The sequence below is a fragment of the Helianthus annuus genome, chromosome 7, assembly GCF_002127325.2.
Source record: "Helianthus annuus cultivar XRQ/B chromosome 7, HanXRQr2.0-SUNRISE, whole genome shotgun sequence".
NCBI lineage: Eukaryota > Viridiplantae > Streptophyta > Magnoliopsida > Asterales > Asteraceae > Helianthus > Helianthus annuus.
Window position 1 is genome coordinate 138,455,894 of NC_035439.2, and position 11,747 is coordinate 138,467,640.

General features: G+C 36.2%; 1 protein-coding gene across 1 annotated transcript; it reads right to left on the reverse strand.

Annotated features, from left to right (window-relative positions):
- Positions 1–2,766: 2,766 nt before the first annotated feature.
- Positions 2,767–7,084, reverse strand: LOC110867378 (AUGMIN subunit 5). The gene is made up of 9 exons (XM_022116435.2): positions 6,434–7,084; positions 5,221–5,760; positions 4,579–4,717; positions 4,331–4,489; positions 4,046–4,255; positions 3,782–3,967; positions 3,328–3,683; positions 3,006–3,138; positions 2,767–2,927 (listed from the first exon to the last, which is right to left on the reverse strand). Exons 1-9 carry the CDS (start codon positions 6,937–6,939, stop codon positions 2,799–2,801), a joined length of 2,358 nt encoding a protein of 785 aa, XP_021972127.1. The 5' UTR covers positions 6,940–7,084; the 3' UTR covers positions 2,767–2,798.
- Between the last annotated feature and the right edge of the window lie 4,663 nt (positions 7,085–11,747).

Consider the following 11,747-nt stretch of genomic DNA (forward strand, 5'->3'; position numbering starts at 1 on the left):
AAAAAATGAGGGGGAATTGGAGGAGGGAGAAACTATTGACTTGGATTGACTAGAATGCCCTTGAACAAACTCACGCGCCTCTTTTCTTCCTTTCAATTTCCCTGATTTAATCTTAGCCCTTGATTAACTTAATGGATGGTCAAGATCACTTCCTAGCCTTCCTAGCCAAATAAACTTCCTATTGTATCTCCACCCTTGGTTTTAAACCAAAACCTAATTAGATAAGTGGTATGCTATTTAATTAAAATCTCATGCTTGTATTGCATGTGGTTTACCTCAAATTGGACCCTTGGTGCGGTTACATGTACAACCTCGTTAATAATGGCGATTGACGGAGGACGCCAATGTCGTGGAACTGGCTACACCAAAGAATGCATGTAACACCATAAACCTTGTGAGGCAACGCTTCGAGCATAAAGCTATGACACTAATGGGGACCTAACCATGCAGTTGAGCAATTCTTACAAATCCAATGTGTAAAATCAGTACTACCTGTTATTCTAGAACATCCATGTTTATATTCATTTGCATCATACCAAAGCTGTATGTCATTAGAGTTGATTTATGCAAAAAAATTTTCCATACATCCGAATAACACCTTCACAAAAAGTATTGTAGACTTTCACATGAAGGTTTTTTTGATATACTTAAGTATTTGTCATACGTGTTACGTGTATGCAACATTTTCCTATGCTGGTTGGCGTATCCCCAATGTGCCATTTTGTAATGACGTAAAATTCCTTTTCCATTTAACATGAATTTGCCTCTTCCTAGTAATGAATTAAGCGACAACAAGGAGATCTGGTTCCATAGTGACACCAACCTATTTGAAAAAAATTCTCTAAAGTCCTCTCTATATCACCAAATATCTAAATATCTGGAGAAGCAGTTCTCTTCGTATCTAAAACCTTCTTTACATCTCATCACCAAATATTGGATTACGATCATGTGCAACTTCATGATCTCTAAGTATATCTTCAACTTCATGACATAATGATGCTTATTCAGTTGTAGTGAGAAATTGAAAGTTATGAACATTTGTAACAAAAGTTGAATCGTTGGAACTTGATGAAATTGAAATAGATTCATGAAGTAAAATGTGGGTTTAAATTTGATAAGGAATGATGTGAAAAAAATTAAAATCGAGTTGATTTATGTTAGGAATTAGGGTTGATTCTTTTAATGGCAACAACTATTTTTTAACAGCATAAGACCGTTTGTGTTGGGACACACTCGGGAAGAAGCCACTGATTGCGATAACTTTTAAGCAGTACTAAGGGGGCGGGGTGGTGTTTCCGCTGATACTAATCGCTCCTGTCAAGCCTTCTGAGCCATACCAATAAAGAGATTGCTCCCGCTGAAAAACTCGACTCCAAAAACCTTTTAAACTTTAATCAACACATATTGTTGTGTGACATGTCTTACAAATTACTCACCTTAGTTCGTCCAATTAAATGCTGGATCAACTCCTCAATAATCCAAACAACTTGTTTCTCGGTTTTAAACAACTCCACATTGTTTAATTTTCTTGAAAATCAAATCTATCTCATGGTTGTCTCTATAAAATCGTTTAAAAACAAATAAGTACATGACACCATTTTTCGAGATTTTATCTTTGCAACTATGACACATTGGTCCCTCAACTAATGATATGTTTACTATTACACAAGTTCCCTCATTTCTCTCATTTGTTTATAGGTAAACTTTTAAACTTAACAATACATACATGAATATAACGACACATAAATATAAATTCTCTTATTAACTCATCATTCATTTCCAATATGGTCTTAGATTTCTAATAACATTCTCGAATCTCTCATTTTCCATTGCACATCAGTTTCGCGTGCTAATGGTGCTTGGTTTGACATATAGAAACTAGAAATCATGGTGTGGCACTTGTTTACAACAGAGAGACTACGTTCAATTGATGCGTGTTAACACCCAAAATTTAGATCAACTTTATTTTAATAAGGACCGAAACCTTAATGCATGCAGCGGAAAAACAGGTCCAAATAAACGTATTTTTTTTAGAATTTTAATAGTTCGCTCTTTTATTTTTCTTGATCACTTACTACCTCCTGTGTTCACTTCCTTGTAATTCTTCCAAAGAATGATTTCGTAATTCTTCCAAAGAATGATTTTGTCACAACATGATTATAACATGCTTTAACCTGACCATATGATATCAGGGACGTCTCTGAAAATGAGAAAAAACCTTTGGGCCTCTTGTGAGACAAAAGAATTAACTTGACCCCTCCCTAATGTTTTCGAAGATAAAACTAATGTTTTCAAACTTAAAAAAATTGTAAAGAAAGCGAATATTTAAAGAAAACTAATATATAAAAAGTTTTAAAGCTTTTTGGGCCCTCTAGAAATTTGGGCCTCGGGCCGTCGTCCGGCTTGGCTGGTTCATAGCCGGATCTGTATGATATCACCCGGTTAGATTTTCCAAGGCTTTAAACATAACTGATAACTCCAATCAAATAAGTTAATGTAAACTTGTAACATCTACACTAATCAAATTTTAGCATATCGTACCTTCGATTTAAAGTTACAACTCTCTTAACAGTGAACACATAACACACCTACGTATTAGCATTAAATTTAGTGATAAGTTCATATATCTAGCTTTGCTTCTCAATCAAATATCGTATAACAAATCATCAAAACAAGCATCAAATAGTTAGTAGTATGGAAACCTAACTATACTTCAATTCATATAGTTTATGTCTGAAAATTGAGCTAAACCAAGAGCTCAACCAACCTTGTATAAACAGTTTTCATATATGCTATAATCAAAATAGTTCCTTATCATAAGCTGCAAGAAGTTGCTTCACATGATTTTGCCAAGCTACAACATTTTGATCATCCAAAGTCACCCAATCAACAAGCGTTGATGCTGGTTGTTCCCACCACTCATCAAGCTGCATCATAACGACATCAGCAAGCAAAGAGAGTATACGATACAACATATATTCCGGAACTGAAAACATGTCGCTTACCAAACCTTCAATATATTTGCAATCATTCAATGATTTCTCACCACTTTCAATACTTTTCTTGAGGTCCGGCAACCACTGGTTCATAATTATCCCGTCTTGTTCAGACGCCAAATCTAAACAGTAACTCGTCGACCTAAAAGGTACAATTGTAACAGTAGTAGTAGTTATGTTTTTGGTCTACTGTAATGTGAAATATACAAAATACAAGAAATTATCCCTCCAATGTTCTTAATAGTTAATTCTATCGACAATGTCCAAAAAGTCGAAAATTGTAGAATAAGAAACCGCGATAAAATACTTGCTATATGTCCGTGTATCTTACGTGTTATATTCTTTTTGAAAATGATAAGCATGATCTAGTAACGAACGACCGCTTTCAACAAGATCCCTTCCTGTATGGACGAAATTTATAGCCTTTGATAACTCCTCCAATACACTCGCTTCAGAACCACGCGACTTCAGACAAAATTCCATTGATTCCAACACTGACGCTAAGCTAGCTTCTGAGCCTTCTGAGCCTGCAGGATACTGAAGGGCAGAAGCAACACGACATATGGAAGGAATTGCGGATGGATCTCCTGAACCGGCTCTAGCGGTCAGTAGGTCAGCATTCTTTTCTGTGACAGAAACCTGTTCAGGTCCGGTGCAACTATTGGGATTCAAAGACTCCAAGAGTGCCTGAAGGAGTCAACAGTAAAACAACACATGACTCGTTTGAAGTTTGAACAGTATTTAAAGACGATGTGTTCGTGTTAGAAGCATAGTGAATTAGGGACCTGTGGAGTTGATGGAAGCATGTAAAGTCTATTATCAGGAACGCACGAAAAAGCCGATACTTCTTTGTGAATAAGATCTTTTGTTCTGTTTGCAATGTCGGCGACACGTGTACATGCTGGAATGATGGTCTTTGATGCATCCTCCATTGCAGATAAGGGTTTTTGACTCCAAAATGCAGTGGTGTCCTACAGTTCCAAACGGGACGAATGGTAAAGATTGTAGATGATTAATAACTGCATAATATTAATAACGATTCTTCTTACGGTGATTGCTTTTATAAGAGCGTCGTAGACAGACTTAAGCTCCAATCTTCGAGCATCAAATTCTTCAATTTTCTTCCACTTTTTATTCAAAGAATCTTCGACTTCTTTCCTCTCTAAACGCAACATGTTCAAACGTTGAACTTCGCAGGTCAATGTGGTCAAACTCGCTTTTAATCCAGCAGCTTCTCTTTCCATGGCCCAAACCTCCAGCTGAACCGAAACATAAACGAGTTAATAAGTAATAACACAAATTCATGTGGTACGGCAAGCATTTGATTCGTATACCTCTAACTCTCTAAGACTGCTAACGTGTTGCGAGAAAAATGGCGGACCCACATCACTGCTCCCGGTTAGACGCTTCAAAAGTTTTTGACACGCCTTTCTGGCCTCTGCCGCTTTATTGAGCTGATCCTCAGTAGCCACAAATTGCTTAACATGTGCTTTCTGTTAACACGACGATAGATAAAACAGAATTATATAAAATAAAGCAAAACGCGCGTATTTAGTGAAGGCTATAAAGTAGAGAATGATGCCTGTCTTTCTAAACGTTGATATTGAGTTCCTTTCGAAGGCATGTCGAGACCATTATTACCATTACCGTAAAGTTGAAGTGGAAATTGTGAGCCTAAATCGGGAGAAGCGTCTATTAATCTATTATTCTCATACTTGTACCTGGATAGATATTAGAAATTTAGTACAGATCATAATATGATTAATTACGCCCCGCTTGCGGTATGCGCATATAATGTATATATGTGTGGGCCATCGGAGGGGGCAAAAGTGAAAGTGCACTAATTTTAACGTTATTTTACAAATTTCGTGAAAATGACGTTAAAAGCTGAGGACGGTTAATCATGCATCATGTGGTAGCGTTGATAGCTGAAAGACAAAAGGGTACATGCACTAATCGGTGTTTGTCCTGATTGCTGAGTGTTATGTGCCTTATGTCCAAGGCTTGATGCAAAACTACTATCGAGCCGGGGGTCTCACTGGAAGCAGCCTCTCTATTCCTACGGGGTAGAGGTAAGGCTGTCTACATCTTACTCTCCTCAGACCCTACCTTTGCTTTGCTATTGGCGGGATTTACTGAGTATGATGATGATGATGATCATCATCATAATATGATTAATATCACACCTCTTGTAAATGAAGATAAACTGAAAGTATAATATTACCTCAATATATCTGCATCGGCTCGAGCGTCAGTTTTCTCTATTTCCTTAACAACGACAAGTTTTAACCTTTGAGTGTAAGCAGTTATGGCCAGAAGTAACTGAGGAGGGGATTTAAGACAATCGAGAATCACATGTTGAATTTCATGAGGTATATCCCCGTTGAAATCAATGCTTAGTTTGGAAGCTTCTACTTGCGGGTTCGAATGGATACTATATCCTTTGTATGCAGGAAAAGAATTGCGGATCTTTTTAATTGCTTGTTCTGCAAGTAACTCACACGCCTTGCGGATATTCCTTTCCCTGTTTGTCTCAAGAACTTCATCATCTACAGGTTTTAAGGTTTTTATAGTTGAATAATCTGCGCCTTTTTCGTTGTTCACATGGAGACCGGTGATTGCTGCAACTGAAGAATCGGCATCTGCTCGCTGAGAATCCTTTACTTGATTAACATATGAACAAAGATGCTTATGATATTGTGTGAATATTCTAGCAGCCACATCACACTGTTCACCATAAGCTTCCAACATCACCTGCTTATGCCTACACTAATAATAAGTATTATACTATACTCCACATTAAGATGCATACAAACATCCATTTGGTAACATATATAATAAATAAACAAACGTGCTAGTAAAATTCCACTCATAGCAGATCTATTGGTAGGGTCTGCGGAGGGTGGGATAAGGGCAAACCTTACATACAAAAGTACTAATAAGGATAGTAATAAACTACCGCTAGCATAACATAACATAACATGTACAATATAGCAATCCATTTGGTAACATATAACAAACAAACATACCCACTATAATTAGCTATTTGTAGGGTCTGGGGAGGTGTGATGGTGGCAAGCCTAGCTCTATCCTAGGGAGATAGAGACTGCTCCCGCTGAGACCTCTGACTCTAAAAACTTTTTTCTTACGTGTACAATATAGAGTATATTAATCCGGATAACATAAAATGAAGCTAAAAGAATAAGAACAAACAACCGTTTAAACTACCGCTTACAGATAAAAGCGCAAAGAGACCGACAAAGAGTCATTAACCCCTATGCTAGATTCATGACTTTCATCATCTAGTCATCTAGAACATTCATATAATATCATAAGCATCTTTATAACCATTTAGTAACATACATAAACATTACATAAAACACACATAAAAGTACCAACTTCATCATCTAAACACATCACTTTACAAACCAACAAACCTATAATTCGCCCGTTCATCAACCACCCGCTTGCGATCAGCCTCTTCACGCGAAACCTCCACCATCTTCTCATTCAACTCCTTCCGTTTACGTCTCACAACGCACCTCAGCCTCTTCACTTCCTTCTCAGCCAATTCCCTTTCCTGCAAAGCTTCCTCCCTATTATCATTATTCTCCAACAAATTCACTTTCTCCTTCTTCCTCCCCCCTCGGCTCACTCTCCGGTCTCTGCCACCTTTAACACCCTCCGTACCACCACCTGCATTGTCTCCAGTTCCATGCACGAGGATGTTACGTCGAATATTCTCAACCGTTTTCTCGGATTTAACTCGGGTTAATAAAAACTCAAATATAGGAATCATGTTTCCTCTACAAACCCTACGGATTGAATCTGGTGAAGGTATTGATGTTATACTGTGTGTAATGTGTGGACCTAAAGGTCTGTAATTCATTTCTTTTTGTAGCCAATCTGTTATGGCTTCTGGTTGTGAAACAGTGGTCTGCATGTTTGTAAAAAAGATTAGGGTTTTGAAATGCCGAATTTGAATGATTGCATTGATTTGTCACTGAATTGAATGAGAATTAAGTGGATCTACACATGGGGTTTTGAAATATTGAATCGTGATGTTGTGGATCGGATTATAACGTGAATTGAATGTTTTCATAGGGTGTGAAAGGGTGGGGAAGATGATCGGATAATATTAATAATATAAAATAAAATAAAATAAAATAAAAACTCGAAGTTGCTGCTGTGGTGCACTACTAGAAAATCTGAAACTTCTTACACCAATTTTCCTAGGAAATGCGTCACAAAACTGGTTTTTCTACGCATTTATGACAAACACCTGATGTAGGAAAACAGCTCGTAGGAAACACGTGGTTATTGTTTGATTCCAGCAACGACCGACCCATTCAACGTTGTCACTTTAAAAATAGTTTATATAATCGTTACGTTATTTTTTCAGCTCGACCGAGACACTTAAATCCTCAAGGATGGCGCTTTGAAGTTCACAATTGTTTCCATCGTCACGGATGTTACTGGTTTCATAGGTTAAAATGTGAGTTTAAATAAAGTATTTTATATAAGTAAAAAATATAACTTCCTAAATTAAACATAAATAAACTTCACATGAATTACCCCCAATGCTTGAGTATCATAAAAGTGTCGGTGGGGACAAGAAGAAGAAGGAGATAGTCTGTGGTCTCGTTGTCGTGACATGTTGGTGCATATGGAAAGCTAGGAACTTGAAGTTTTTCTCAAAGGGAAGAGGTGATAATGATGAGATTTTTGGGGAAGTGAGGTCTTTAGGATTTTTTTTGTTTAAAATGTAGGTCCAAACATAGTAATCTTGTTTGGAGAGATTAGTGTAATTATCTCTTGTACATGTTGTAGTTGGTTTGTGGTGCGGACCTGCGTTTTTTTGCCAGACCAACCGGTTTTTAATGAAGTTTACTGTTAAAAAAAAATTACCCCCAATGCTTTATTTCAACCCACCATTAAGATTTCACAACTTTTGGTTTTTTTTTTCAGTTTTTGTAGTATCACATTGTTGTCTTCGTGTTGGGAATTGTTATCCATGTTACAAAACAATTAATTATATGCGAATTGAAAATAAATAATCTCATCTAACCCAATTTGGCTGATAATAATTTCAAGTCAGTTATTGGTCGATAATAATCCGAAATGTTTTTTTTTTTTTGTAAAATAGCTTAACGAAGTTATTTTTTTTTCCGAATTACAAACCGATGTTTTAGGGCTTTTGATCAGAACGAGGATACGAGCCGATTGATGTAAAACTTACCTCGAAATTGTGCTCCAAATGGCTTGATTTTTGTTAATTGGAAGTTTAAACACCCGAATTGAAGCATCGTTTACGTGGGTTGGGGTAGTATTTCGAGGTAAGTTTTACATCAATCGACTCGTATCCTCATTCTGATCAAAAGCCCTAAAACATCGGTTTGTAATTCGGAGAAAAACTTAATTCTGTTAAACTATTTTAACAGCGGACTATTTTACAAAAAAATTGACCAGTTCGGATTATTATCGGCCAATAACTCACTTGGGATTATTATTGGCCAAATTGAGTTAGGTGAGATTATTTATTTCAAATTTGCCTTAATTATAATATATTTAATAATAGCTTGCATCGTGACTAAATACCCTTTTTTTAATAATATATATATATATATATATATAGGTATCAATAAACATTTATAAATATTTTTTGTATATGAACGAGTTGGCGCAACCCGCGCGTTGCGGCAGGGTATTAATTATGAATATGTTTAGTATATGCGTTCTTTATTTTTTTTAATAAAGACAAATATAATTTCAAGGGCATAGGGTAAAGTAGTTGAGATTACGATAATAGCTATGAGTAATAGATGCATAACTATAAAATTACATACTTTGGATTTACCCATTATAATTACTCTTTTATTACTTCCAAACAATAATATATAATTAACTTTTTTCGGTGTTACCCTCGACTCAAATTTGTTGATTAGTTAGATACAAATTTAAAATAAATACATTTATGAAATTGTATAATTTATTTACAACCCATGAGATTACGCATGTAAAAATCTTTTTGTACAAAAAGAGATTCATTGAATCTAAAGCAATTGCAACTCATTTATGTAAATTACTTTTTAATTAGGTCAATGTTAATAATAATGCATTAAACTAAATATAATCTTTTGTGGCGGTGCACCATGATGAACGTGAAATGTGAATTTTGGAAATTATGACTTGGGTACACTCAAATTCTGGGTTAACCCATAAACTAAATTAAAAGATAAACAAATAGAATAAGAAAAAAATTATTTTACTTTTTATATGTTAGAATAATGTAATAAAGAAATAAATTATTAAGAGTTAAAACCACTTAAAGTTTTACTATTAAATTTCGTTGGAAAAAAATAGATGTTGATGTATGATTGCCAATATTATGAAATCCTTTTTTTTTTTTTCAAATTAGAATAAACACTGGGCTTTAGTTTTGTTAAGAAAAAGGCCCAATATATTAAGTTAACATAAGGTTATCTTCTTCTTCCTCTATTCCTGCCATATCGAAGATATGAATATGTTTGTTTCTCTTTTTCTATTCATCTCAATGGCTCTCTATCTACGCAGACATAATTTGAGAGCGTCAAAAGTGAAGAAAGGCGAGGAAGTTGTATATCCATGTTAGGAGAAATTTTCGTCGCCAGAGGGTCAACGTACCCTCCTGTGATTCCGCCATTGCTCTCAAGTCTCAATCGCTCTTTTCTCGCATATCTAATGCCCCATTGATTCCATGGCGACGTTTGCGGTGAAAATTACTCTCTCTCCCCTCTGTTTCGCAGCAGTATTTTGTTTTCAAACGAGGGTGTGGGACTAAAGATCGGGTTTGCCATTGAAGAGGAAGAGAGAGAAGGGGTTGTTGCTTTTGGCTACATTGTATTGTATATTAACTTGATTGAATGAATTCAGGATTGAACTTGTGTTAATTAACGCTTGTGTTTTTGTTTTGTACACAGAGGCATGTATATAAATAGATGCCACTGTTTATAAACCGATACAACTCTTATCTAAATGACGTGATGTTTAAGTCAATATTCAAAATGCTTCTTCGAACAAACCGATGCGGTGAAAAGGTGTTAATTTTATGCATTTATACGAAGGGGTGGCAAACTTTTAATATAAAACGGTTTCAAAAGGCATGTAATATGTTTATTTATGGAAGGTATTATTAAGGGGTGTGATGTGAAAAGACAACCATTAAATTAGTCTAAGGTACCCTAAGTTACTTTTTGTAGGGTTATATAATTTGATTGCCAATAATTCAATATTGTATTATATTTGTTGTCTTGCCTTATATCAACATAGAGACATTTCATATGTTTGATTTCAGATTGCTATGGAGAACAATTTATGATTATCAGCCACTGTTTGGGCCTCAATACCCGCTGGCTTGTTGCTGTGAGGGTTTGGCCCACAAGAGACATTTCATATGTTTGATTTCAATTTGAAGGCCCGCTTATGGGTTTTCACTCAAATTAATTGGTGCCACTTTTGAGTTTTTGGTGGTTAAGATGGAGATGAAAAACAAAACAAACAAAAACTCGATCCAAACCGGTTCGTAACCCGACCCAATTTGCAGTATCAAACCGGTTTGAGCCAAATGGTTTCAACCTGACCCAAACCGTAAGTTTGTATACTGGTTCTCCCCTTCGTCACCAAATGAGCTTCAACCCAAACCGGTTTCAACCCGACTCGAAAAATATATATTTTTTAAATTACCAGTTTTGCGTACCGGTTTATGACCCGAGGTTTGGCAAAAAAACCCGGTTTGTACACCTTTAGATAAGATCAAGCACCCCGGTTGCATCCTTGTTTTATTGTTTGTATTGTGCTAAGAATTTTTTGTGCTATTTTTTGGTTGATATATTACATTGATTGTGATGTTAACATTTTGTATTGGGTTTCATTATGGGTTGGGGTCTCCGAGTTTGGCTTTTGATTTGACCAACCTGGGCACCAAAGTGTTGTACCCATTCCCCACTTTTGAGTCGGTTTGTACTGTATTTAAACACTTTGCTATGTCTAGCAATACTAGTTGTATGTTTCTTATTTTTGTTCTTCAACATGTTATGAAAGGAAAACCCTTTTTGTAACAACTAGGAATTTTATATCGAATTGTATGGCAACACGTGTCCAATCAACTCTCAAATATGCCACAATGTTGGACGACAGGGTCTAATTGTGTAAAATAGTGGAAGATTGAATGTGAAGGAACCAAATCTGTCAACATGCCAAAAAATTGGCCTCTGAGTGACCCTTACGGACCGCAAGGCCTAATGTCTTACGGACCGTAAGGCAATTAAAACATTGTATCTGGCAAAGCCTTACGAACTGCAAGACCTTGAGTCTTACGGACCGTAAGCAGTTTGAAAACCATGGGCGCCAAAGTCCATACGGACCATAAGCACTGATCCCTTACGGGTCCGTAAGGGACTGAACTGACAGTATTTGTTTGCTGCCCAAGGCAGCCTGCACTCTTGACACCTTGCTCGCGAATTGCCACCTTCTTCCTGGTTCTAACATCTCACTATGCACTTGTTTCATCTGGAAATGATGGCCAACACTTGGCATGATCCTATGATCATGTTTCAAGTATAAATAACCCACTAGTTCATCCATATTTCTTGCTCATTTCTCAAATCCTTTCCTCTATCACTCATTTCTGGAGATTGCTTCTCTTTATAGCCCTCCCACTGAGTTCTTGTTCCTCCTAGAACACTTGTAAGTGTTCTTTCATAGTTCTTTTAT